Raw genomic sequence first — 23,916 nt, 5'->3', positions numbered from 1 at the left:
CAATCTGAGCATACAATCATCTGAGTGGGACCAACACACCATCAGGATGAACAGAATCAGCTTTCTGGGATCAACTTTCTCATTTAACACTTGGCAAGAAAGCAAATTTGTGTATTAACCTAAAAGTAAAAATAATACAAGGATGGAGCTCCTGTAACTTTCTCAAAGTAATAATGACTGAAAGGTAATACATCACAAAATACTCAATACAGATACAATTAAATCTAAAATTTAATTGATCAAAATAAAAATCAAGCATTTGTATTTGTCACACGCCCTTCTTGTCAATATTTGTTTTATTAATCAAATCATTATCCATCTCACTGGCATTTCACTCCCTAGTCTTAAGATATTTTTATAGATTAAAGCATCTCCAATTTGGATCCAAACCATTCAACATGGTGAGGTAACGATATTCCTACACTGTGAGTTTATTTGTGCCACATCCAAGGACACAGGAAGGATTTTACACATCATTGCCGACTTTATTCACTCTCTTGTCACTGAAAACCTTACCTCGTTGTTCCATATTCAGCCCTCTCCCCTAAAAGGAATAAGCACACACAGAGAGAGGCTAAATTAGAACACACTAGTTTTACAATCACAGAAGTTAGCAGCACGGTTGAGTGCTGGCTGACTATACATGGCTGGCAGATGGAGAAGGAAAGGGGTGTTATGAGAAAACGGGCATCTATTCAGTCAGGCTGAATGGGGTGAACGCCATGGTTGAATCTGACTCACCGCCAGGCAGCGGTCATTCAACGGTCGCCCTAGAAACAGCAGAAGAGCCCCAGAAGGGGACTAGCCTGCAGACTAGCTCTGTGAAAGTGAAAATGTATCCAGGGGCAACAAGAGTGGGAGCTGATTTGTACAGTGTTATGATTTCATGATATGTGCACCACATTAGCACACTCACACGCACGTTTCAGTATAGCAAACAAATTAAGGCCTCGCTTTGATCAGTCAGTCAGAAATGTTTGTTCAAGGATCATGTCATGTGTAAAGCAGCTTCCAGCACAATCCTTCTTTATGTCAAACACATAATTCCAACCTTAAAGAATACGCTAGCAAGAGTCTGATGCTCGCCATGACATCATGGCATCAAATATTTTCTTCTCTCTTCTGGATGAGTTTAACACATATTTAATATCAGGAATATGTAAGGAAAGTATGGGAAGAAATATCCTTTCAATGCTATACTAGTAATCCATGGCTTGAGATGACCTGCTTTTAGGTCGTGCAGTTTTCAGGATGCCATGAGAACTACAACTTTAATACATAATATCATTTATAATAATAAATTAATATAATAAGTAATATAATTTGGTGTTTTGTTTTGATCAACATTTAATTATCTGATTTCTAAAAGAATCTGTGTACAGCAGACACAACTGTGATATATGGGAGTCTGAAAACTTTTAATATTCCCAACAAAACAAAATTATTTAACACATGTTTGTGATTCCAAAGTAGCAACATTGTGACATTAAAAGATACAGACCCTTACTGACCCTTTGGCTTCGTTATTTTAACAGCCCTCGGGTCTTAAATTTTTCTAACAGTGCTTGTTACCATGGACTGCAGGGTTTTTGTTCTCTTAATATAGCTCTGAATGATATAATTTTGTATCATATTTTCTAAAAGCATGGGGTAGGCTACATACAAACTGAAGATATTATGTATTTTTAAAAATGACTTCTTTCAGATAAATTGGCTGGATAGTGTTGTTACATATTTGCCTAACAAGTGAAAGAGCTCTGGTTCAATCCCAGGAGGAGACACAAATTCCTTTGGGTTTGCATCAGGATGGGCATCTGGTGTAAAAGATGTGCCAAATCAAACATGCAGAGTTACCTGCCATGGTGACCCCTTGTGAATAAGGGAGCTGCTGAAAGTAGCTCTACTTTCTTTGGTTAAAAACAGCTATAATAGATTTTCTATATGTGCTTCTATATATCAAGGTACTAATATACTGCAGAGATACTTTCTCACTTGGCAGCTTAGCAATTACTTCAATATAGAATTTTCTACACCACTAAAACACAGTGCGACAACGTTTTAATAAGTCTCACCTTCTCCTAGCGTCTGCTTCAGAAGGTCATGCTTAGCCTGCAGTTTGACAATGAGATTGCTGCCATTCAAGTACTCCTTGTATTTCTATTGATAAGAAAGACAAAAAGACAATTAGTGCTATTTCTAGACATTCTTTGTGTTGTACTGTGCACATTTACACCACGCTGCAATTTCTTTGTTCATTTGTCCGACTACTCACAGTAAAGTAGAAGCCCTCAGTCTCTTGTTGATTGGCTCGTCTTTTGGCGATGTTTGCCTTGCTCATGTAAGAGTCAGATGAGGCTGATTTCACAGACTCTGTGGATTGGCTGTGCTGGAAAGCCTCTGAAACATCAAAGTCCTCCACAGTAAGCATATCATGGAGGGTCTGCAAGGTGGCGTCAAGAGTCTTCCTCACCTGAAACACATATAGATGTAAACTTTAGTTGTCATTTCAGCATTAATCACAACATGAATATATTTGTTTAAATACAATGATATTAAAAAAAGATAGTAAACTGGTCATTGGTACACGTAAAATAATAAAATAATATTTGTACCACTGGGCATATTTTCATTAATCTTCTCAGTGTCTCGAACAAACTGTGGTGTAAACACGGCAGCTCAGATTATACTGCTGCAGGCTATTTGCACCGTAGTTAGACTGACAGAGTGAACAATAGAGTAATTAGCTTGCTAGCTTGATGCATCACAACATGAAAGATTAACTATGTGCCTTCCATGTGAGGCAGACAGGAAGGGAGCGTGGATTTCCTTATTCATGACAGACAGCCACTGACACATACACACACCCTGGTGACCTTTAAACATGTCTGTGTGAGTCACAGTGGCCTTGGTGACCATGCTGGGGGTGGCCCCCATTGGAAGCAGGAGACTTGATGAGATACGACCCCACATATCAGTGTCAGATTTAATGAATGAATATGAATGCATAGTGACAGCTCTGGAGAGTGGTTGGCTGTTGTTACATGTTTGTAGCGGAGGGTGTTGGTGGCCCTCATTATTAAATACAACACAGTAAATGAAGGTATGAAAGTGCCTCCTGTGCCATGATGATGAGTGATAGACTCATCAGAGGGATGGGTTCTGTTTTTCCTAAAGGAATATTTTTGTGAATAAATTATTTTGTTTGCTAAAAAAGATGAATGAAAACACAGATATATTACTTTCATGCCTGCAATGCAGATTTTATGGATTGTGCATCATTGACCACTTGCAAAAAACAGTATTGGTATTTCTTTCTCTATAACTTTTAGTTTCACCTTACCCTTCTCTGTCCCAGCACCAACATTTACCAGCTACACTTCTGTAAATGGTTGCTTTTTAATGTGCCTAGAGTTCTAACAGGCCTGGGGAAAAAAGCTGTTTCTTACTATTCACTTGGACATGGAATAATTTACAGAAAGATCAGACGAGGTCTCCCTTGGAAAACAGATTTGATCTAAATGGGGTTTTCCTGGTTGAATGAAGGTAAAAGAAACAATAATAAGAGAGAGATTTCAGTGATTTCAGTATTCAGTGGATGACATCGATCAAAGCTAGCTAAACTAAGCTAACTACCTAATGACTGATTAGTAGCTGGTTAGCTTACAGCTTCAGATGTAAGGGAAAGTGTCAGTGAGTGTTTGCAAAAATTATGAACTATAAAACTAAATGTAACACATCAATCTAACAGCAATAAGGACTCTTTCTCAAGGACTCTGGTGTCTTAGCATGTTGTTTTAAAGACTCTTGCATTTAGAGCAGCAGATATGTGTTTTTTTTCCCTGTTCTTCTACATTTAGTCGATGGTTTGAATGATAGCAACTTCACTTCCTTGCACAGTATTTTGCATTAATACTCAGACTACTATGTTAACAGCTTCCCCTATGAGACCCTATCCAGGATTCAGGATCTAACTTCACTATCACTGATAATCATTTGCATACATTTCTCATTTTTATTTATGTACACCTTTGTACTTAAACACTCTTTCTCAAAAGACTCTGGTATCTGTGTAACACTATCACTATGAAACATCATGATATACTACAAGAAAATATTGACCTTTGAGAATAGAAAAAAGAATACAGATGCTACTTTACATATCAAAGGCCAAATATGAACTGAGTGTGATTATTGATAAGGCCATCTAAAACATATACCTAAGCACATCAGTGAGCTTGTTTTGCTTTAAAATGAGCCGCTCACCTCTTCATTTTCTATTTTTAGTGTGGCCAGACGTGATTGCAGCTGGTGGTAGCGCATCAGGAGTTCTGTCTGGACAGGCTGCTGTGCACTCACTTGACACACCTGGGATTAAGAAATAAAGGGATATTTCTGAAAGTGATTTAACACAGTGCAAAATAAACATAGCAAGAATAAAGACCTTCAAAGAAAGCCTTTTTAAATCATTACCCTCCCTGTTGACTAACCTCATCTCCCATGTGTGGCTGATAGTCAAAGCATGCAGGAGGACAGAAGATCTGGCAATGTGTGTCCATAAACTTTAGCTTGTCTCCTCTGGTGTCCATGGCATCCACTGCTCCCTCCAGTAAGTCCAACCCTTCGTGGCGAGAAGTTTCTAGACTATATTCTGCAGAAAGGTAGGTTCTCAAGGTGCGTGCTAAGCTTGCATGGTACCCTAAGTCGCAACACTGGGGACAAAAAAAACAAAGCATAGTAATTAGAGATCCAAAAACAAACCTAAACTGAAAAAAATGCACTCTGACAAAAAGAGAGTATTTCCATTTCCATCCATATTTCCATTTTTGGCTTTGACTTACATCTATCATGTCTGAGACATCGTGGATGTAGTATTTGGCCACCAGGGCATTAGTAGCTGCCAGATTGAGAAGATAGTCATTCCGGGCCTTTGTGCATTTCATCTTGTTTTCAGAGTACTTGGCTTGTCTCTGGGGGTGTAAAAGGAAGAGCGAGAGTCCCATCAAGGGGGGAAGCAAAATGGTTTCCTAATGTACTCTAAGAATGCATTATACATTAAACAGTTTTATCTTCTCTATAATCTGTCAGTGTGCATGTATAAAATAGTTGGATTTACTTGGACACTTCAATTACAAATGCATTTACAGCTTGTTTGCAATCGAGTAGATAGAGTGTATTGGAAGTACTGTGCATGACATAAATCCTCATCATACATGGGCTAAAAACAGACCTTCTCCTTCAGTTTCTCCATCTTCTTTACAGAACTTCGACGCTGTGGACGATCATCGTAACCATAACGCAGGCCAATGTCATTAGCCTTGCCAATGTGCTTCTCCTCCTGCTTCTCTGCCTCCTTCAGTTTGCTCTCAGCACTGAGACTCTCAGTGTGGTACATGTGGTACGTCTTCATCACCTGCAAGAATACACAGCAAGTATAAAGGACATCACAGTTAAACTAGCAAGGAAACTGATAAGTATGATGAAGAAAAGCAATATCCTCAAATGCTGGTACAGGATCCTTGTTGATCATTAGATTATTTTACTTTGTAACCTAAAGATTCTGCAACCTTAAAGAAAAAAACTCAAAGATCCGACAGTATGTAGAAAAAACTTCAGTCTGAACCAGGCTAAGTTAAGGAGAAAGAAATAAGAGAAAGAAAAAGCGTAGGGAGACACCCTGTGGTTTGTTCTTTAGGACAAAGAATCAACTACAGGACTGAAAACACACTAAGTGGCCAGCAAAAACAGGCCGAAACACCATGTAATCTGAATTTTAAAATCCAATGAGAATGACAAATGTGACTTTGAACTTGACCTTCAACACAAATTTGATGAAGACCTGTGAGATGATCACTGTGTGCAGGTTCCACTAAAATATGACCAATATTCTGTAGTTAGGAGGAAGAAGGATTCTTGTGAATTGTTAACGGACAGACAGAAGAGAGATGCCTCGCCACAGCTTGAGGTCATCAGCCTTTTGACTAAATAAGCTAAGAATTGTCAGTATTCTCTTTTTTATGAACCTTTCTTATTAATTTTATAACCAGATCATCATGACTTAATAAACACAGAAGCTGCTTAGAAAGATACCAGTAAGACCCCAGAGTACTTTTGTTCATCACACAAGTAAACATTAGTGAGTGTAGCATACTCATCATTCTCATGGGACTGTCATAATTTTCATTGACATTTTCTAACTGAGCTGGAGTGTGTCCAGCACATCTGTCTGATGTCTCCACACTGTCTGAATGGTCTAACCACAGAATAGCAAGACAAATTAAATATCCCAGCAAAGTAAAGTAAGACAGTCGTGGTACTTTCACAAAAACAATCTCTGTTTTCGGATAAATGTTTCATGGTTTTATCAAAAAAGCCACATGTAAATGTTTAACTAGTAAACCTGAATCAACAGCACAGTCGCACAACATCTGCTTCACCATCCCTGATTCTCAAGTTCTGGTTTCCTAGCAACCCCGTCTGCAACGGACGTGCAAAGGACAGTGAGATCGATCAGCAGGGGAGGAAGGAGGTTACAAAGTGACAGTGAGCAACCTCCTCTGCTACAGATGAAACAAAAAACTCCTCAATTTTTGCAAAAACTCAGCAGCTGACCAATACCAGGGACCTGCTGCCTGACAACATTTGCTTATTTAAGATGATAAAATAAATGATAAAATAACCACACAATGATTATATTTTCTCTTAAACTCTATACTTTTATCAATTATAAAGTTGAGCAGACTCCTGCTATTCCTTATGCTGTGTGTGGGAGCTGCAGACAGGCATTTAATAATGCATGAATCAGAGGGAGGAAAAATCAATATCAGTATAGCAGTAATATAACATGCACGTACAATGTTACATGTGAGAACTATTCTCGTGTGGTTTATACGATTTCAGTAATCCAGATTCAAATCCATTTGTGATGTGCTGCATACACATCATTTTGCAATGTGCATACGTGCTTAGCTTTCTTACTAGGTCTTTTTTTTTCCTTTTGCCACCAACTCTTTTTTTTAATTTAGTAATTTTGTAAATAACTAACAATTTGCAAAACTAACTGTAGAAAAAAAAATCCACAATTGACCTACTTTCTGCTCATCTTCGCTTTTTGCTCCTTTATCATAAATGAATCAAATCACAGGGTTGTCAAACTTTGCTGCAATTATGTTTAGCCAGTTTTACTGGACCACGATAAAGGATTAATCACCTGCACAATTAAGCTGGCAACAACTAGGATGCCAAGAGAAAGGATTGAACGTGCAAGCAGCCAAGAGTGGAGTTCTATACATGCTGGAAAAGAAATGATGCTCGGTCATGAAATAAATCACATTTACAGTGAAAAGTAGTGCAAATCTATAAGAGCATGTTGTTGTTTCTCATCTTATTTGCAATGGAATGTTTTAAGACCTTTAAAACACAATTTGGTGACTGCTATGTTTAATCACTGAAATGAAAAACAATGAATTGTGGATGTGACGAGGGAAAAATAATCCATGAGGGTATTCTGTTTCACAGCATGCTATTGTCCTGCTTGCCAAAATACACTTTCATCGTAGTCTTAATTACATCTAGTCTGTTTACGCTTGTAAATAGTTTTTTCGTTTATGCTATGAATCATATTAGCAATTGAACAGTAAGTAAAGATAAGGATATCACCGAGCAATTAGAGCCAGAGGAATGCATTCTGGTGAATCTGCTGTACTGTCCCACATGCAGCCAGTGATATGCCTCAGTTCCTTTTCTTTTGCCAAATTAAGATGCAGTGCAGATAAACGCAGATGTTTTGTGTCTGCACCACTGCACAAACCTTTGCTGTGTGTTTACTAGTATGCATATGCACACATTTCTATATGCAGTATGTGGTTATAACAGTCCACCGAGAGTGACAACTGTTAACATATGAGGCAAGCAGAGGTGTCAGATTACATGTAACATTAGCTGAAAACATTACAGAAGCTCATTTTGCTGTAAGCACAGTGCACCTCTGTAGCGCAGACTGCTGAGTCTGCTTGAAGCACAGCTAGGAGCAGGAACACTGTCTCCTTCAACTCATGTAGCAATTCACAGCAGGAGGATGAATGTAAATTTTATCCTTTCATGACCTCAGGAGAGGGAAGAAATGACCTGTTACAGGCTGCTCTGCTGAAAAGGCACATCTGCTCTGTGTGGTGTCAAACCCACAGGTTGCAGGTTCAGGTATTTTAAAAAAAACCTGGCTTTAAGATTGACATCCCATAGGCTTTCAACACAAGCAACAGCAACTCACCGTGTACAGTTCATTGGTGACTTTCACTAACTCTTCATGCATCTGTACGCCGATGTCTTTACTCTGTAAAAAAAGAAAAACAGGAGACAGCTTTGTAGAGGAAAATAATACCACGTTTAAAGGACAAATGAAGACAAGTATTCAAACATCTAAGAACAAGAACTGGGTTAGTTAACAGAACTGCTTTCCCACATGTAAGAAACTTGAAAGCTGTGTGCCAGTTTTATTTTGTATGTGATAGATGTCAGCAGTATTGAAATGCTATCATTACGCTGCACCAGAAAAGATCTAATACAATGCCCAAAGTGCAAATGCAGACTAAAATAGAACAGCACAGTAACTGCAGAGCATTTCCCATTGAGCGGAGTCGCAGTTTCCGTTCGGTTTTAAAGGATAAGAGCCTATGATGAATTGGACATGTCCCACAAAAGGGTTATAACCCAAGAGGGGGAATGATGCCAGTGGAGAGTGAGCCTAGAAATCCATTTGAGGTGATATGGAGTAATGCTCAGCTCAACCAATCCTGTTTTTGTTTTGTTTTTTGTCACCTCTCAGGGAGTACTTTGTCAAAACAGCAACCTTGCAATTTCACATGTGACAGGCATTAGACTTTAGCACATTCAGTACATTTAGTCTTTGTTTAAAAAGATGCCAGAGTTGATTCATTTCCCTCCCCCCATGTGTCATTTATTAACATCAAGACTGCAGCTGAACCAGGATACTGGAGTATAACAGGATTATTGTTCAGGAGAACTTTACCAGAATTTGAGCTAACATTTTGAAAAAAAAAAAGATTTTCTGCAGGCAGTTAGTGTTTTTCCTAGCATGGGTTACAGGCCATCCCATTCTCATCAGGGCTCCCATCAAGATACTGCAGAGCCCCCTAGAAGGCATAAATTACTCTAAACTCCTGCTGCTGTCAAATGATATGATACTGATATAAAATCCCTAAGGTGGTTGGGGGTGCTTTTCCACTTGCACTCTGCTACTCTCATGCAAAGCATATGTTATGTATACTCTTATATGTAACAGTATAAAGCATATATAGTATACTAAAGCATATATATAGTATATATAGTTTCAGCCATATGTTTGAAAGACAAAATTTTGGATAAATGAAAGAAAGTTACAGTTGTGGTCAGAAGTTTACATAAAGTTACTATAGCATGAGTGTGTCAAGCTAAGTTTTGGCTTTAATGATTTATTTGAACTGTTGTTTTTTCTAGGGGTGGAATGATTGAACAGCATAAATCTTTACTGACTTTGGGTGGATGAGATTGAAATTATTTTTGAATATTCTCTAATCCTCCCAGGATACATACACCCCCCACTAATATTTGGTTAAATGTTCCTTAGCAACTTGCACCTCAACCAGACACTTTTGCTAGCCATCCAGAAGCTTCTGGCACGATTTTGGCTGAATATTTGATCACTCTTCTTGGCAGAAGGTGGTGGAATCCATTTAAATTAGTTGGTTTCCTGGCACCAACCCACAAATTATTTCACAAATTCTCAACAGGGTTGAGGTTGGGGCTTTGGAAAGACCATTCCAGAAGGTTAATGTTAGCCTCCTCTATCCTTTCTAAAACCTGTCCTGATGTGTTCGGGATCATTGTCCTGATGGAACACCCAACTGTGCCCAAGTTTCAACCATCTGATAGCTGTTGATTTTAGGTGAAGGTGAAGAATTTGTAGAGCTAGTCCTCCTTCATTATTCTAAACATTGTGTGCAATGCACTAGTATCACTGTAGTACACTAAAGTACATTTACTTGGTTACACTAAAAGTAAGAGAATTTTTTTTTTGTTTGTTCCTTTTTTATGGGCTATAATGCAGTGGTTTTACTGATCAAACCCTTTGAGATCAAAATGGGAAATACATGACCCATACACTAAAATGAGTTCAACATCCCTAACTGATATTTCCATGCTCTTCCCCTGATTAGATTTTTTATATATTAATTATATTTTTACATATTACCTGTCATGACATTTGAGCAGATGAAATGTGTGTGATAGTTACTGTCAGGGGAGCATGACCTCATTCATTTAATTCTGATTCTGACCTTTTTGAAAAGTCTGATGACATCTTCACCCACGTGCGCCAAACGGACAATGACGTTGTTGTTGTAGATGTCGCTGAGTGTGGCATGGTCTTTGCTCTCGCGTCGGGTTTGATCCAAGACCAAATACCAGCAGTTCACAGTGGAGAGGAGATTTTGATCTTTCCTGAAACAGCGAGAGAAATACTTTGTTAATGAATGAAAGGCCTTGAGGAAATGCATACCAAATGGGATAAAGGCTAACAAGAAAACTTTTAAATGTTCATCTACATGCAAACTAAAGAGGACACCTAAGAGAACGTATATGTATGGTCACGACTTTCTTACACCACCCAACATCCATTTTAATCCCAGCTTATTTACTATTTGGTGCCGCCTGTGGGCTTCACATATCAGAGATCAAGTGGTCACAGCTCATGTGGGGGGAATGAGCAAGTAAAGGCAGCATACACACTTGTTGACACACAAACTCAGAAAGCATGCTGGCTGCCTCCTTGCTTAAGAGGACATGTGAGTTTAATTATCATCACACCAAAGATTTAATGGAGGTATTTTTCTTCTCATTTTGTCTTTAGAGAACACTTTAGCATGACAGCATATACAAATGCTCTGTTACACTGCTGGATGCACACAGTAAAAATAAAACATTTTTTGCTATCAGCCAATAGCTGACCTGTGCTGAGAATCAGACCAAATTGAGGTTCGTATCTCTTTTAATGTATTGTGAAAGGAGAACAGTGAATTTGGGATGAATTAATTTCACAGTTTGCATTTCTTTGGGGATGTGAAAAAGACAATCAGACCACAGGATCTTTTTTGCTACACAACCTGAGCAAAAGGAAGACTTTGGACATTTAGGCTAAGATCACCATTTTCATAACTTCTAAAAAAACACATTATCAACTAAGATGGAAAGCATTAGAAAACTCTCAGTAAATTTAATGTGAAAAGTTGCCCATTTTGTCTTAATTTAATGGGGAACCTAATGCATCATGATTATACCAGCATGCCACAAAGTGTGTCATTAGTAGAAACCAGCACTAAAACCCCAGGTAGCAAAATAAGTGCTTTAAACAATCATGTCTAATAAGATGATGACCTCAGTTTGTATCAGCAATATGCTGCACTAAAATCTACCCTTTGTAGAGTTATAAAGTCATGCTAGTTACAAGTTTTTATACCCCAAGTCAAGTTTTTTAAATAAGAAACCACTGACACGTCACCCAAGACTGAGCACTGATAAGTTTACACAGTCATTTTAATTTATTCAAGTGGGTTCCTGCCCAGTACTATTATTTATCAGTCAAACAGCAAGTTAAAAACCATCTCTCTTAAGACTCTAGCTTTTAAGTAGACTGCACAGAAACCACTCATGCTGAATAAGAGTCACAAATAGTGACTCAAAAAGTGCTAAACATACACATGTGAAAATGTACAGTCATATCGGATGTGTCGCATAATCTCTTCGATCTCTTAGTGTTACATTCTAGATCATTGCTTATTGCTTTCTGCGAACACCAAGTAAAGTTAGAAGCCTGACATATCCTTCCATGGCTGAAATCCCATGGCAGTAATATATGTTCTTAATACTGTGTAGCTTCAAAAATATGACTTTTCTTAAAACACTATGTCTGGTTCAGTTGTCTGTGCAATTAGTTCCAGTAAATAACCCCAAATTAAAGATGCTTTTCTTGTGGTGGACCCGCTGCACTTTTTCTGATCAACAACAGCTTCTTCGTTTTCAGTGTGAATCAAAAATACGGAAGTTATTTTTGACTCTAATCTTGGTTTTGAAGATCACACTGAAAGAGTAGTCCTGACTTGTTTTCTCTCAACTGCTGCAAAACTTTGATCAGTTTCATCCGTGGAGAATTGTATTTATGCTTTCATTTTCTTTTTGAAGTGAATTATAGCTGTTTTTCTGCCTTGGCGAAGCTCACTCTAATCTTCAGCTAGCGCTCATTTCTGCACTATAACAAAGGAGAAGAAAGGCACTGTAGGCCCTCTCCAGCTCCCTCAGTGCATCCAAAACAATGCTGAAATGTAATCTAAGACTGTCCAAAACCTTTTTTGTTGTGCTATTTTTTAAACTCCTAAGTTGTTTCAGTGGGAAAAAAATGAACTCTGTCATGCACACGAACTGAACATGAACATGTTTCCATTTTCATTGTCTTTTTTTGTCCAAGGCATAAACACTGCATTGTTTCAGTCCCATTCATAATCAGTATTATACACTGACTGGCCATTTTATAAGGTACACCTTGCTAGTACTGTTTTGAATGTGTCTTTGTGTCTTCGTAACTTCCTTGATTCTTCAAGGTATAGATTCAACGTGGTGCTGGAAACATTCCTCCGAAATCTTTGGTCCATATTGACATGATATGGAAGAGCGCGATATCCTGGTGGAAGCAGCCATCAGAAAATGGTAAATGGACTGGTTGTTACATAGCGCTCTTCTACTCTGAACACTCAAGATGCTTTCCCCACCTGCCTCATTCACCCATTCACGCAAGCACTTTTTTCTATGCAAGTTCTTCCTATGCATTGAAAAGCAACTTGGAGTTAGTATCTTGCCCAAGGATATTTGGCATGTAGACTGGAGCAGCCAGGGACCGATTAGTAGATGACCCGCACTTCCTCCTGAGTGACAGCCACCCCACATGGGCATAAAGGGTGCTAAAGGGACACGCCAAAAACCTGACCCTACTATCCCAGTGCCAAAGCCACAATCAAGACTCACTGGTTCATTAGACCAGGCAAGGTTTCTGATCTTACAGTGCTGTGCCAATCTGCAGCGACCCCTCACTGATTCATATTTTTTTACATTATTATTATTATTATTATTGAAACATGCGCAATCATATATAAAAATACTAAGCCTGAGGTCCAAGCTCTGTATAAATCCACAGTGTTTCACTGCATTTTTTTTCTATCCAGATATGCATTTACTGCAATGGCACTGTGTTTGAGATCATTTTCGTCCTGAAAAATGAAGGTGTTGGCACTTTCCAAAATCAGACTGTACATTTCTGCATTAATAATTCCATCAATATTAACAAGCTGAAATGCATGACAGAGTCCACCATGCTTTACTTGTGTTTTTGATGAATGTAGTCACTCACTGTTTACCTCTCTGCTGATCTCTTCTGTGCATACTTACTATGATTTGAACTACTATTCCATATGATCTGTTGCTACTGATTCTCAGTCCAGTACTTATGTAATTAGGCATATATCAACTGCTCCTACCTGTTTTCCTTTCTTAAGAATGGCATCTTGACAGCCACAAATCCACTGAGAATATTTCTGATGAGGATTCAGTGAATACTAGATGTGTGGTTCTAAAGGTAATTTTGAGTACTGGTCATCAGCTTTTTCTTTTTGCTTTTCTTTTCATCCTGTAACTCTTTGAAAAGAACATGAACAAGCTATCCTTTCCCTATAGGCACTCCTTTCAAGCAGAGCAGTTGTTTGATCCAGAACATGGGATGGTGCTGACCTGACTGCCAATGTTTGGCTGTTGGCTGCTCGTCAAGTTTTCAGGACAGTTTATGTGCCATTGTTGTACAACTATAACAAGTACAACAATACTCGTTTCACAACACCTTGAGGAGAATGCCACCCTCATATGAATTACAGTTTAGTGACAGTGAAACACACAGCGCACCTACTAACTGCTACAAACGACACCAAAAACAGTGTTTTGAAACATAGAGCGATTTGAATTTTCTCACAGGTAGCACTTTGGTATAGGAGGTTTTGAAAATGTTCCCAGATGTTTTCCTGATAGCCCTTTTAGTAGCTGCAAATTAAAATATGAAAGGACGACTGATAAGAAAAAAGTGGGCAATAAGTTTTCGCTGTTTGAAATAAACTATCAAAGTGAGAGTGCAGAGCTTGTTCTAAGACTCCAACAGAGAGGACCACACAGTATTAATAATGACTGAGACTTCATCCAGTCATTTCAATGGAGTCTTCAAGTAAGGAATCCAGCTTTTGACAGACGGATATAGTGATAACAATATATTATGACAGGGGGAAATCTGGGACAGTGGGATGAGAGAAGCCATGAGAGGGTTTTTTTTTTCCTAATAGGGGTCTCCCTTTGAGGGTATGCTCCATTTATCAATGTGTCAGTGGTGGAGCTCTCCACCATGATTACGCTTCCTGTCCAATTGGCTGGAGAGACTGAAAGAGAGCTGGAAAGACCTCTCCTGAATAAACCAACGAGTTAGTTATGCCTGACTTACACAGCTAGGTCACATGAATGGATGCCTATGCTGTAATTTTCTATATTGCTAATCATTGCTATGACAGATAGTCTTTCATTTGTCAAAATAAGTAAAGGAGCCTTTTTCTGTATTTTTGACTGTTATTCTTAAAATCTAATTTGATTGTTTATTTTTGTTTTTAATTAATTGCTGAATTGCTAAACAAACAAACAATTATAATTTTGATTTTCAGAAAACTTAAGTATTCTTTTTTTGGCTAGGACTTCTATAGGAATAAATGGCAATGGGCAGCATACACAACAGAACTACAGATCTTGATCTGAAAGTCAAGAGTCTGTTGCAGGCTGGTTTTAACAGAGAGGAAGTGGCTTCTCAGCACACTGCAGGGTATGCTTGTTTCATCACCAGTAATCTCCCACATACAAACAGCTTAAGCCATTTAAGTAAACCCAAGTAAAATAACCCCTATTGTCTGGTTCTTTAGATTTCTAAATGAAGCTGTGATTTATTTTCTGCATCCATTGAGAAAATATGAGTATCTGAGTAGCACCCTGGCATGAAGAAGCTGTTCGAGAATGGAAATGAAATGACAGCCACAGAGAAAAGAAAGGGGGTGGTGGTAAAGAGTCTGACCTAGTTGGAAAAAACACAGCAGCCTGAGGCCCCAAGCTTCCTTGGCCCTGGCTTCATTTCAGGTCATTTCTTCTGCTTTCATCCCCCCTCTGTTTCTTTTTTAAAATTTTCTGTTTATCCCTTCTCTCTTTTTCCTTTGTCTCTGTTTTAACTGTCTGTGTAGCGATCAGCATCAAATATATGGGGGTTGTTTACCAGTCAGACACATTGGATACAAATGTTCCACTGTGTAAAAGTCTTTGGCTGGACTCACTTGAAGTGCTGGTGCTCTCTGGAGGAGCGGATCTTGGAGGAGTAGCGCTCAGCCAGTTTGTCCAGGCCTCTGGAGTACTCAAGCTGGAGCTCGGCCTTTCTGCGGAAGAACTCCTGCAGGTCCTGCAGCAGCTGCAGCCGGGACTCGGACTGCTGCTCCAGACAGCGGAACTGCTCCACCAGCTGGTTACGGATCTCTGCATATCAAAAAGGGAGACTATGTTCAGAATAAATACCGCCTCTCTGGGGGATCAGGCTTGCATGCTGGGCCTTACTTCTGTCTGCCAAACAGGGCTGCAGGTCAATATTAAACCCACAATCTTTCCACAGTGGATTGAGCAAAGCATGTAAACACAAATATGTAAGGATACAATCAAGCTAGCGCAGGCACTAATAAAAGAGCAAAGTCGTCACAATTGGATAAAACCGGACGTCAAACTGTATTTATCTGCTGTCTGAGTTTGTGCGTGTGGTGAATGAGGTGGTGGTGTGCATGTGGGGTGGGGGGACGACCAAATGCTGGGGTAGCACACGTGTATATGAGATGCAAGTCTGATGATTACAGCAGACAGCAGAGAAAATATAAAATAGGTCAGCTTCTCAAAATGCATTGTGCTGAGCGAGCCTTAAGAGAAGTTTGACTTGAGAAAACAAATCATAGGCATTCTTACAATTATAAGATTACTGTGGTTTCTTTTCATGACATCTGGAAAGTCTGATTCTGTTCATTGAAAATGAGAATTAGGGATAAATGTGTTTCAGTCCTTTTTTATAAATACAGCTGGGACAATATTGGATGTTTGATAGAGAAGCAATATTAGTACAAGCTTTAGATTTTTATATTGAGTATGCCAGTCAATTTTCAGGAGATATTCAGACATGTTTTTCTACTCTAAAGCTAATATAATTATTTATCTTCCTGAACTTCTTCTCTGTGGCCATATTTTAATGACTTACCCCCACCACGACCAGACAGTCCCTACTGGTATTCCAACTGGTTATTCCTGAATACCTCTGGGATTTCAGGTAATAAAAAAATCAAATAAAACAGTAAAATCCCCTTTACAGTCTTACATTAACACTAAAAAGGAAAACAAATCACATTCAATGTCTTCCACGTACAGTTTATGGCAAGGCTGTCATAAATCCGAAGGTTAAGAGGCTGCTGACTGTGAATCATATATAATGTCAGGACTGAGGGCTGTGTTTAAATACCCTGCTACTGCCAATGTGCATACAAAAAAGCAGCAGGCATCCATAGGAGTTGGCTAGAACGGATGCTGAAAACAGTATAACAGCTCTTATGTAGCACTTTTATGTTTCGTTAAATCTTAATCATAGCCTCCTTGTAACTATCACTCTGTATTGCAGAATTTTGCTGAGGAAATTTTTAGTGCTGCGTAATTTTGCTGAAAGCAGATAAACAACCATGTTAACTTCCTGCCCAGCCTTCTCCTGCATTATCACAAATCTCAGAGAGAGCAGTAGTTATTTTACCATACACCACGCTGAACTGAATCACTGGTAAATTTACATCTCTGGATTAATCAGTCATAGAACTACAAAGGGGGCGAGGTAAACAACGCTTCTCTTTGTACAAGACAACAAGATACAGCTGAGATGGCTGAAGATTCCACTATGACAGACTGTTACAACCATGCATAAGATCCTGAGCACTGAAAGACACTTTGTATAAATGTATCAATGGAAAAGATTGCTCAGCAGAAGAAAAGGCCATTTGTTAGCATCTAAATGGTGCTCCTGTATCTAGAATAAAAGGTTTTTATTTTTATTTTTAATCCTCCCCCAAATGACTGTGTGCGAAAAATGTGAATGAGTGAGAGAGAGTGAGAAAATCTGTGTAAATATGTAGTCCCTTGCTATCTGGAGATGTACCCCTCATGGTCCCCACAGTTGCCCAGTTGCCTGGTTACATGCCTCTGGAGGCATTTCAATGAGAGCAGGCCAGTTCCCTGTTCTGACAGTCGCAGCAGTCAGTCTGTTTAGCATAATGGCCAAGGACAAGGGCAACTTACTCTGCTTCGAAATACTCAACAAACAGCCTGTGATGATGAATGAGACAGCAATCAGGTTCAGAACAGAAGGAATGGTTATGTGCTAAAATAGACCACTGAACAGCACAATTTGTGGGCCTCTGTGACTGAAATAATTTTAATCGTATGGGGAGAGTTTAAAAGAGCGAGCAAACAATATAATGAGTTGATGTAAATTGATTTCACTGCACAAATTTTTAAAGGAAACATCAAACAGACTTGTGATATTTGCACTTGCTCTCCTGTGAGCATGTTATTTTTAGAACTTAAACTGTTACTAGGGACTGTGCAATACTGCAGTACTTTCGATGAATCATTCAAGCCTTTGCAGTGTAATGCATAATTACACAGAGCTAGCAAGGAGTTCAAGTGAATTATATACATTGAAAAAAGCGTCAAAAGCTCTCTAAATCTGACACTTTTCTATCTTTTCACTGGTGACACAAGAGCCATAAAATACTGAGCCAGACATGCTTCCTCTGCATGTGAACAGTGTGCAGCCAAAGTGAATAAAATGTTCCACACCTAAAGGCTTGTGGAAATTCACTAATAGGACATTTGTAGCTATTTCCCTTCTAAACCATATGGTTAACATCCAGAGACGCAGTGGTAACTTTACCAAGCATTTTCAGCAAAAAATAATTGCTTACAGAGACTTAGATGGTAACCCTGCAGCTTAATTAAATAAAGAGAACTTGTATAATTGCTTGCATCATAGAGGAATTACAAAGTACGCAGACAGCAAACCCAACCTGAGTTTGGGGGCATCTTTGCTTGTTGCTTTGTAGCTCTACAAATTATTTCTAATTTATGGTATCGCAATGGTGTCTATTTGTGTATTTATTTGCCTTCTGAGATGGGGTTTTTAACCAATGCAGACTTGCTCCCCAGCGGTCCTCCAAATCCCAACTGCACAGTGCTTAATGTGCATGATACTGTGCATCAGTTGAATGGAGAAATTATGGGTTAGTGGTGGTAGGTAGTGGTGGTGGTGGCAGCTTCAGACACCCTGTCTACCTGGCTGTGTTAAAAATATGTAACCTAATCAGTCTGTGGGCTGCTGAGGGCTGAATTGAAACTGAGTGTTACAAACAATTAAAGCTGTCCACTGCAACTGCAGTCTATATTTTTCATACTGTATTTTTTGCGCAACTGATGCAACCGGAGCACAATTGTGGTGTGGTGTGGTAGGAGACAATGTACATAACCGTAATAGCATAAGTACAGCAGAATGCTTTTTGGCTAACATGTGGGCCAGAACAAGGACCAACATTTGGGGGCAACATCATTCACCATGAATGGATGAAGAGAGAAAAAAAAAGAAAAAAACATAGTATGGAAATTATAGATGGTGCCTACAGTGGACACTTTGTTTTTAACACTTGTTTTCACTTCAGCTCTTTGTATGTTAAAACTCTGACCTTCTCTGTTGCTGACCAACAACAGCACGTGCAGGAGTAGCTCACAGACTGGTTGTAACACATTTTTTGTCACTGCCCCCATCTGACAACAAACACTCTGTGCAGGTAGGTGCACATTCTGCAGCTGTGGTTGTGCATTGGCACGAAATGATGCCAATGCACAACCACAGCTGAACCATAATTTCCCCCTATTTGAGCTCCTGCATCACTGCAGAATAAAGGAACAAATATCACATAGTCACTGGCACCCTCATATCCCATTCAAGCTAGCTTAGTACAGTTACTGCGATGGCCAGCAGCAATCTCTGGGGTTAGTTAGCCATGCATGGCTAGTCATACAAAGTCTAACCCAGAGTGACACGTTGACATAATTTGGTACAAATCAAGGTTGTGTTCTGTGGACACGTGTCTTCTTAATGTAATAATAGCTATGGCATGACTCTATAATCTATTTGCTTGAGATTTCATTACTTCTCCTCACAGTTTGTGCAGCCAAAGGCCAAAAAACATCAGAATTCCAAGCAATTTTCACTTTAAACTGGGTAACAACTCAACTGTCAGCACAGCATTTAATACATGATACCAACAAACAGGCAACAAAGATGTCGTTTCACTGTCGCGATGCAGTGCTGACATTTTGAGACAGCATCATTCTGTGCATTCTTTCAAGCTGATGAATACCCAGAAGGGGGTATGTCTGGATGGATATCTGCAGTGAATATGGGGTCAGAAAGAGAGCTTATTCTAACACCTGTGTTGTTACAAATGCATTGTCAGTAAACAAAAATGTCACAAGCGTTTCCACTTCATACTACTCTACTCTGCTTTTCATTCTGTAGTAGCATAGCAACAGCACATCTTGCAAAGGTTTTGTGTTATAGACTATTACAGCGATTAGTGCATACGACTCCAAACTGATCCAATTGCATTAAAGATAATGGGTTTTACAACTAGAAGTCCAGAATGACACATGACAGGGGCATCCCCTCATTTAATTGTGCTTTAGTGTCAGATTAGACAGAAGCCTAGAGACACTTCAGGGTGCTCAGCTATACACTCTAGAACAACAATATTCAGTTGAATAAGGAAATACTATAAACAGTATAAAGAAAAATTTAATAATAATTTGAATTTTATAACACATTTTATGTGATTTGAAAACATAAACTCCCACGTAAATTGTAACTGAGACCTGACTGTCTGCTGAAATGTGGCATGTTGAAAAATGCCACAAAGTGCATTAGGCTTGTGTGTTGAACTGCTGTGCAATCAGCAATTCAGCATTATTGGAGGCCAGTGTCAGTGTCAGAATAAAGCTCCCACAGCTCCGAACCGATCCAAGCTCAGTTAGCAAATGAGCTTAAGATGTCAGCTTAAAAGCTTTTCCTGAAATCGAGACGATGGCACTCTAACAACTGCAGAGCTGATGTGTAGACCGGAGGAAGAGCGTGTGAATACGAGTGCAGGAGACAAACAAACAAACAGAGATAGTGACAAGGAGAAACTCCGCCACACCTCTGACTGAAAATGCTTATCATACTCTTCATTCCAGACACATGCTAATAAGCTCTTGACATTTCCATGTAGAACAGCAATGAGGTCTAATGTGTGTATATAACAAGAAGCATTCTGGGTCAAATTTTGGGCTGATACCAGCGTTTAAGATAAGCTCTTAACTGATAACCAGTGCGGATGATTGTGTTTGTTCATTTTGTTTTCGTTTTTTTCTAAAAAAAAAACCAAAAACCCTTCTGTAACGCATAAAGAAATATTCATTATGAAAAATAATGTGTCTTTATCACACTGTCTTTAAGCATTTTGTCACCAAATAAAATAAACAACAACAACAAATCCTGGCCTGAACATATAATATTGGCCAGTATTGTTAGCCACAATGTTAATAAACATCCAATAAGTCAGCTGATGTCATAAAGCTGATATATTAGCATATTCCTAGTATATAATGATAATGTCATGAAAATTAATGAGTTTAATGTCTGCTGGGGTCCAGTGTGAAATTAAAACATTCATTTAGTTAAACACCAGTTAATGCTGTCAAACTAGTCTTATATCAAGATATAAAAAATTCAATTGCCTATAACAATCATAGTTTAACATTTCAAACAAAGATGAAATGATGAACTTAGTTTAGGTTTAATTCTGGCAAAAAAGGGAGACTGGAGTTTAGATATAGAAGAAAGTGGTTTTGTGAATATGTGTGACCGGGTGAATGGGGCTAGTATAAGCTTAGCCATTTGCTCCTTTAAGCAAACCATCCGCTATCACTAACTTACTGTACAGATTTTAAAGAAGTGCTGATTGTCTAATCTAAATCTCATCAAAGTAAGTGTAGTGAGGCCTATAATTACAATATCTGTCCATTGAACCATTTTTTTTCAACTTATCTAATTCTGGGTTGTGGGTGTTGGGCCTATCCAACCTTCATGGGGTGAGAGGCAGGCTACAAGCTGGACAGGTCGAGAGTCAATCTGTCGCATGGCTAACACAGAGAAACAGACATCCATTCATGCTCACATTCACACCTATGGTCAATTTAGTATCACAAATTAACCTAACCGCATGCCTGACTTTGGACTGTGGGAGGAAGCCAGAGAATCTGGAGAAAACCCACACAGACACAGGAGAAACTCCACACGCCAAGGCCCCACGCTGGATTTAAATCCAGGACCTTCTTGCTGTGAGGCAAAAGTGCTTAGCTCCGCACTGCCTTGTCGCATAACCAAAATAGTCAAGCTTATTTTGGTGCTGCAGTGACAGAACAATGCCCGCTACTGGACAATGTACATGCAGTATGACAAGTTAATTAGCTGAAGTATAGCCTATAGTTAATATTTATGAAACCAGACCCAAACTGGAATGTCTTACTAGGTTTGCACATATTTATCTGCCAAGCATTAGTATCTCAGTTCATTTTTTTATTTTTATTTTTTTTCTCAGTGGACTGATGAACTAGTTGAATGACCTTTCCAGTTCTACCTAGTTTGAAAAATATCAACCTATGGTACAAGGAAGCTGCCCTGTCTTTGCGGTAGCCTTACATAAAACTACTTCCCTGATAGCTGATGCACCAAGCGTTGAGACCTAGTACCGTCTAAAGTTATCTCTAAATGGCTGGGAGGATATCCCACCCATTTACAACCTGCACTGTCTGCTCCAATCCAGCATCAGTGTTCCTGCCTCTCTTCTCTCTCTTTCTCTCTCTGGGTGGTTTAGCCAGTCACATATTTAGTGGCAGACAGTGAAATCCTTTCATGGTTCATAATTCATACAGACAGCATACATTATTTATGGACTTTCTGAACTATTGGCTGTGTGACCTTCTTGAGCAATCACTCCTTATCCTTGCAGTGTGACGGGAAAACTCACTCATAAATATACTCCTTTTAAAGACTAACACCGTATCATTTAATTTTGGCTTTTTACTAGATATATTTGCATGTTTAACTGAATACATATGGGGGGAAATCTCAGGTTATCTGATTGGTAGAACTATAAAAAAAAAGAAAAAGAAAAAAAAACTAAAACAAAAAAACAAAACAAAACAAATAAAACAGCTTCACTTTTAAACAAATTATGACGGTCTAATAGCTGGCACATATATATACAGACTAGGCATGCCACAACCCTGACACTCATCTCCGGCAACACAGATACCGGTTAACCCAAGGTAATTTCAAGTAATAACCTCACCCCAGATGGACAACTGGAGTTAACGCTTGAATGCCATGAACTAAAAGACGTTTTTTTCTGGTGAAAACAAATGACTCGCATATAACTATAAAATCTGTTCCAGCCCACAAGACTGCATACTGAAGCCAAATAAAGCTTGTGGTAAAGTTACGCAATTGTGTCTTCACACAGACAATAACAATACGCTCGGGCCTGCGCGTTACCAACCTTTCACTTGGGTCTCATATTCGGCAATAATCTCTTTGTCCTTCTTGACTTTCGCCTGAGATGACATTTTTGGGGAGAACAGATTGTGCAATCCTCAGGCAGGAATCTCAGTAGCCACGATGCAGCGTTAGCCCTTGTGCAGTCCTCTCCATATAGTACAGCAACAATCAGACGTGAATCATCGCCCGCTTGACACACACAACTTCGGAGATTAAACGCACTTGAGGTTCTGCGATGTTGCTGCGCTGCGTTCAGGGCGACGTCGATCTAAAAGTGCATAATTATTCTCTCGGTCCCCAGCCCCTCCTCTTCAGCAACACTCCTCAGTGAATCGCAAAGCGGTCCCCTTTTTTTATTTACATTTCATAAAGCCTCGGCTAGGAAACCTACTAGTCCCAGTGATAATAGCACAGAGCGCCTTCTGCACGTCCAGACTGCCCTTTTTCACCCCTTCTCGCTCTCTCTGCAAGTTCAATGCTGCAGCAAAAAAGGCTGAATGGATGTGAAAGTCAACGCGAGGCTCCTCCTCCTCCAGCTCCCTCCCTTCTTCCCTCACCACTTTTCTTTTCATGGATGATTTAAGATTCCTCCTGTGTGTGAACCGAAAAGCCTTTGCCAATAACAGAGAAGATGTCTGGAGCTGAGGGGAATATTGTTTTTGGATGATCGGGATTTAGCTGATCTGTTTCGAGAACATCAGCGGCGTAAACCTGACTGCAGAGCACAGGAACAGAGGGAGTAGTGTGGATTAATCAGATGTGATTATATTTAAAGCAATTTACTTATAACTCCGGTGGTGCACAAAGATTTGTCATTACAAATATTCTTAGCCTAAACATTAAGGAAAATACACGTTATATACACAATGTATGCAGAGGACCAGTAGGATTGTAACCGAGTACATTTACTCGACTGGTTTACTTAAGTACAGGTTTAAAGTACTTTTATTTTATTGAAGTATTTCTTATACTACTTCCTGCTTGTAATTCCCTATATTTTAGATGCACTTATTGCATTATTATTAGCATCTATTTGAACCCTTTCGCTTCTTATTATTTAGCAGATTAATGACATTGTT

At 39.1% G+C, this 23,916-nt stretch overlaps 1 protein-coding gene across 2 annotated transcripts in view; it reads right to left on the bottom strand.

Annotated features, from left to right (window-relative positions):
* Nucleotides 1-23,325, bottom strand: part of LOC134627602 (SLIT-ROBO Rho GTPase-activating protein 3-like) — a 36,263-nt gene extending 12,938 nt beyond the window's left edge. For both annotated transcript variants that reach the window (XM_063473849.1, XM_063473848.1), the window contains exons 1-11: nt 22,839-23,325; nt 15,447-15,642; nt 10,332-10,494; nt 8,267-8,329; nt 5,228-5,410; nt 4,839-4,967; nt 4,488-4,709; nt 4,264-4,365; nt 2,273-2,470; nt 2,073-2,157; nt 517-544 (exon numbers count right to left, since the gene is read on the bottom strand). In XM_063473849.1, coding sequence (XP_063329919.1) covers nt 517-544; nt 2,073-2,157; nt 2,273-2,470; nt 4,264-4,365; nt 4,488-4,709; nt 4,839-4,967; nt 5,228-5,410; nt 8,267-8,329; nt 10,332-10,494; nt 15,447-15,642; nt 22,839-22,905 — 1,436 coding nt within the window. In that variant the 5' untranslated portion in view covers nt 22,906-23,325. The remainder of the gene's footprint in view (nt 1-516; nt 545-2,072; nt 2,158-2,272; nt 2,471-4,263; nt 4,366-4,487; nt 4,710-4,838; nt 4,968-5,227; nt 5,411-8,266; nt 8,330-10,331; nt 10,495-15,446; nt 15,643-22,838) is intronic.
* Between the last annotated feature and the right edge of the window lie 591 nt (nt 23,326-23,916).

Source organism: Pelmatolapia mariae, linkage group LG5 (assembly GCF_036321145.2).
Source record: "Pelmatolapia mariae isolate MD_Pm_ZW linkage group LG5, Pm_UMD_F_2, whole genome shotgun sequence".
In the NCBI taxonomy this organism is placed as follows: domain Eukaryota; kingdom Metazoa; phylum Chordata; class Actinopteri; order Cichliformes; family Cichlidae; genus Pelmatolapia; species Pelmatolapia mariae.
Note: the sequence above shows the minus strand (reverse complement) of the source record. Positions and strands in the feature narration are given on the sequence as shown.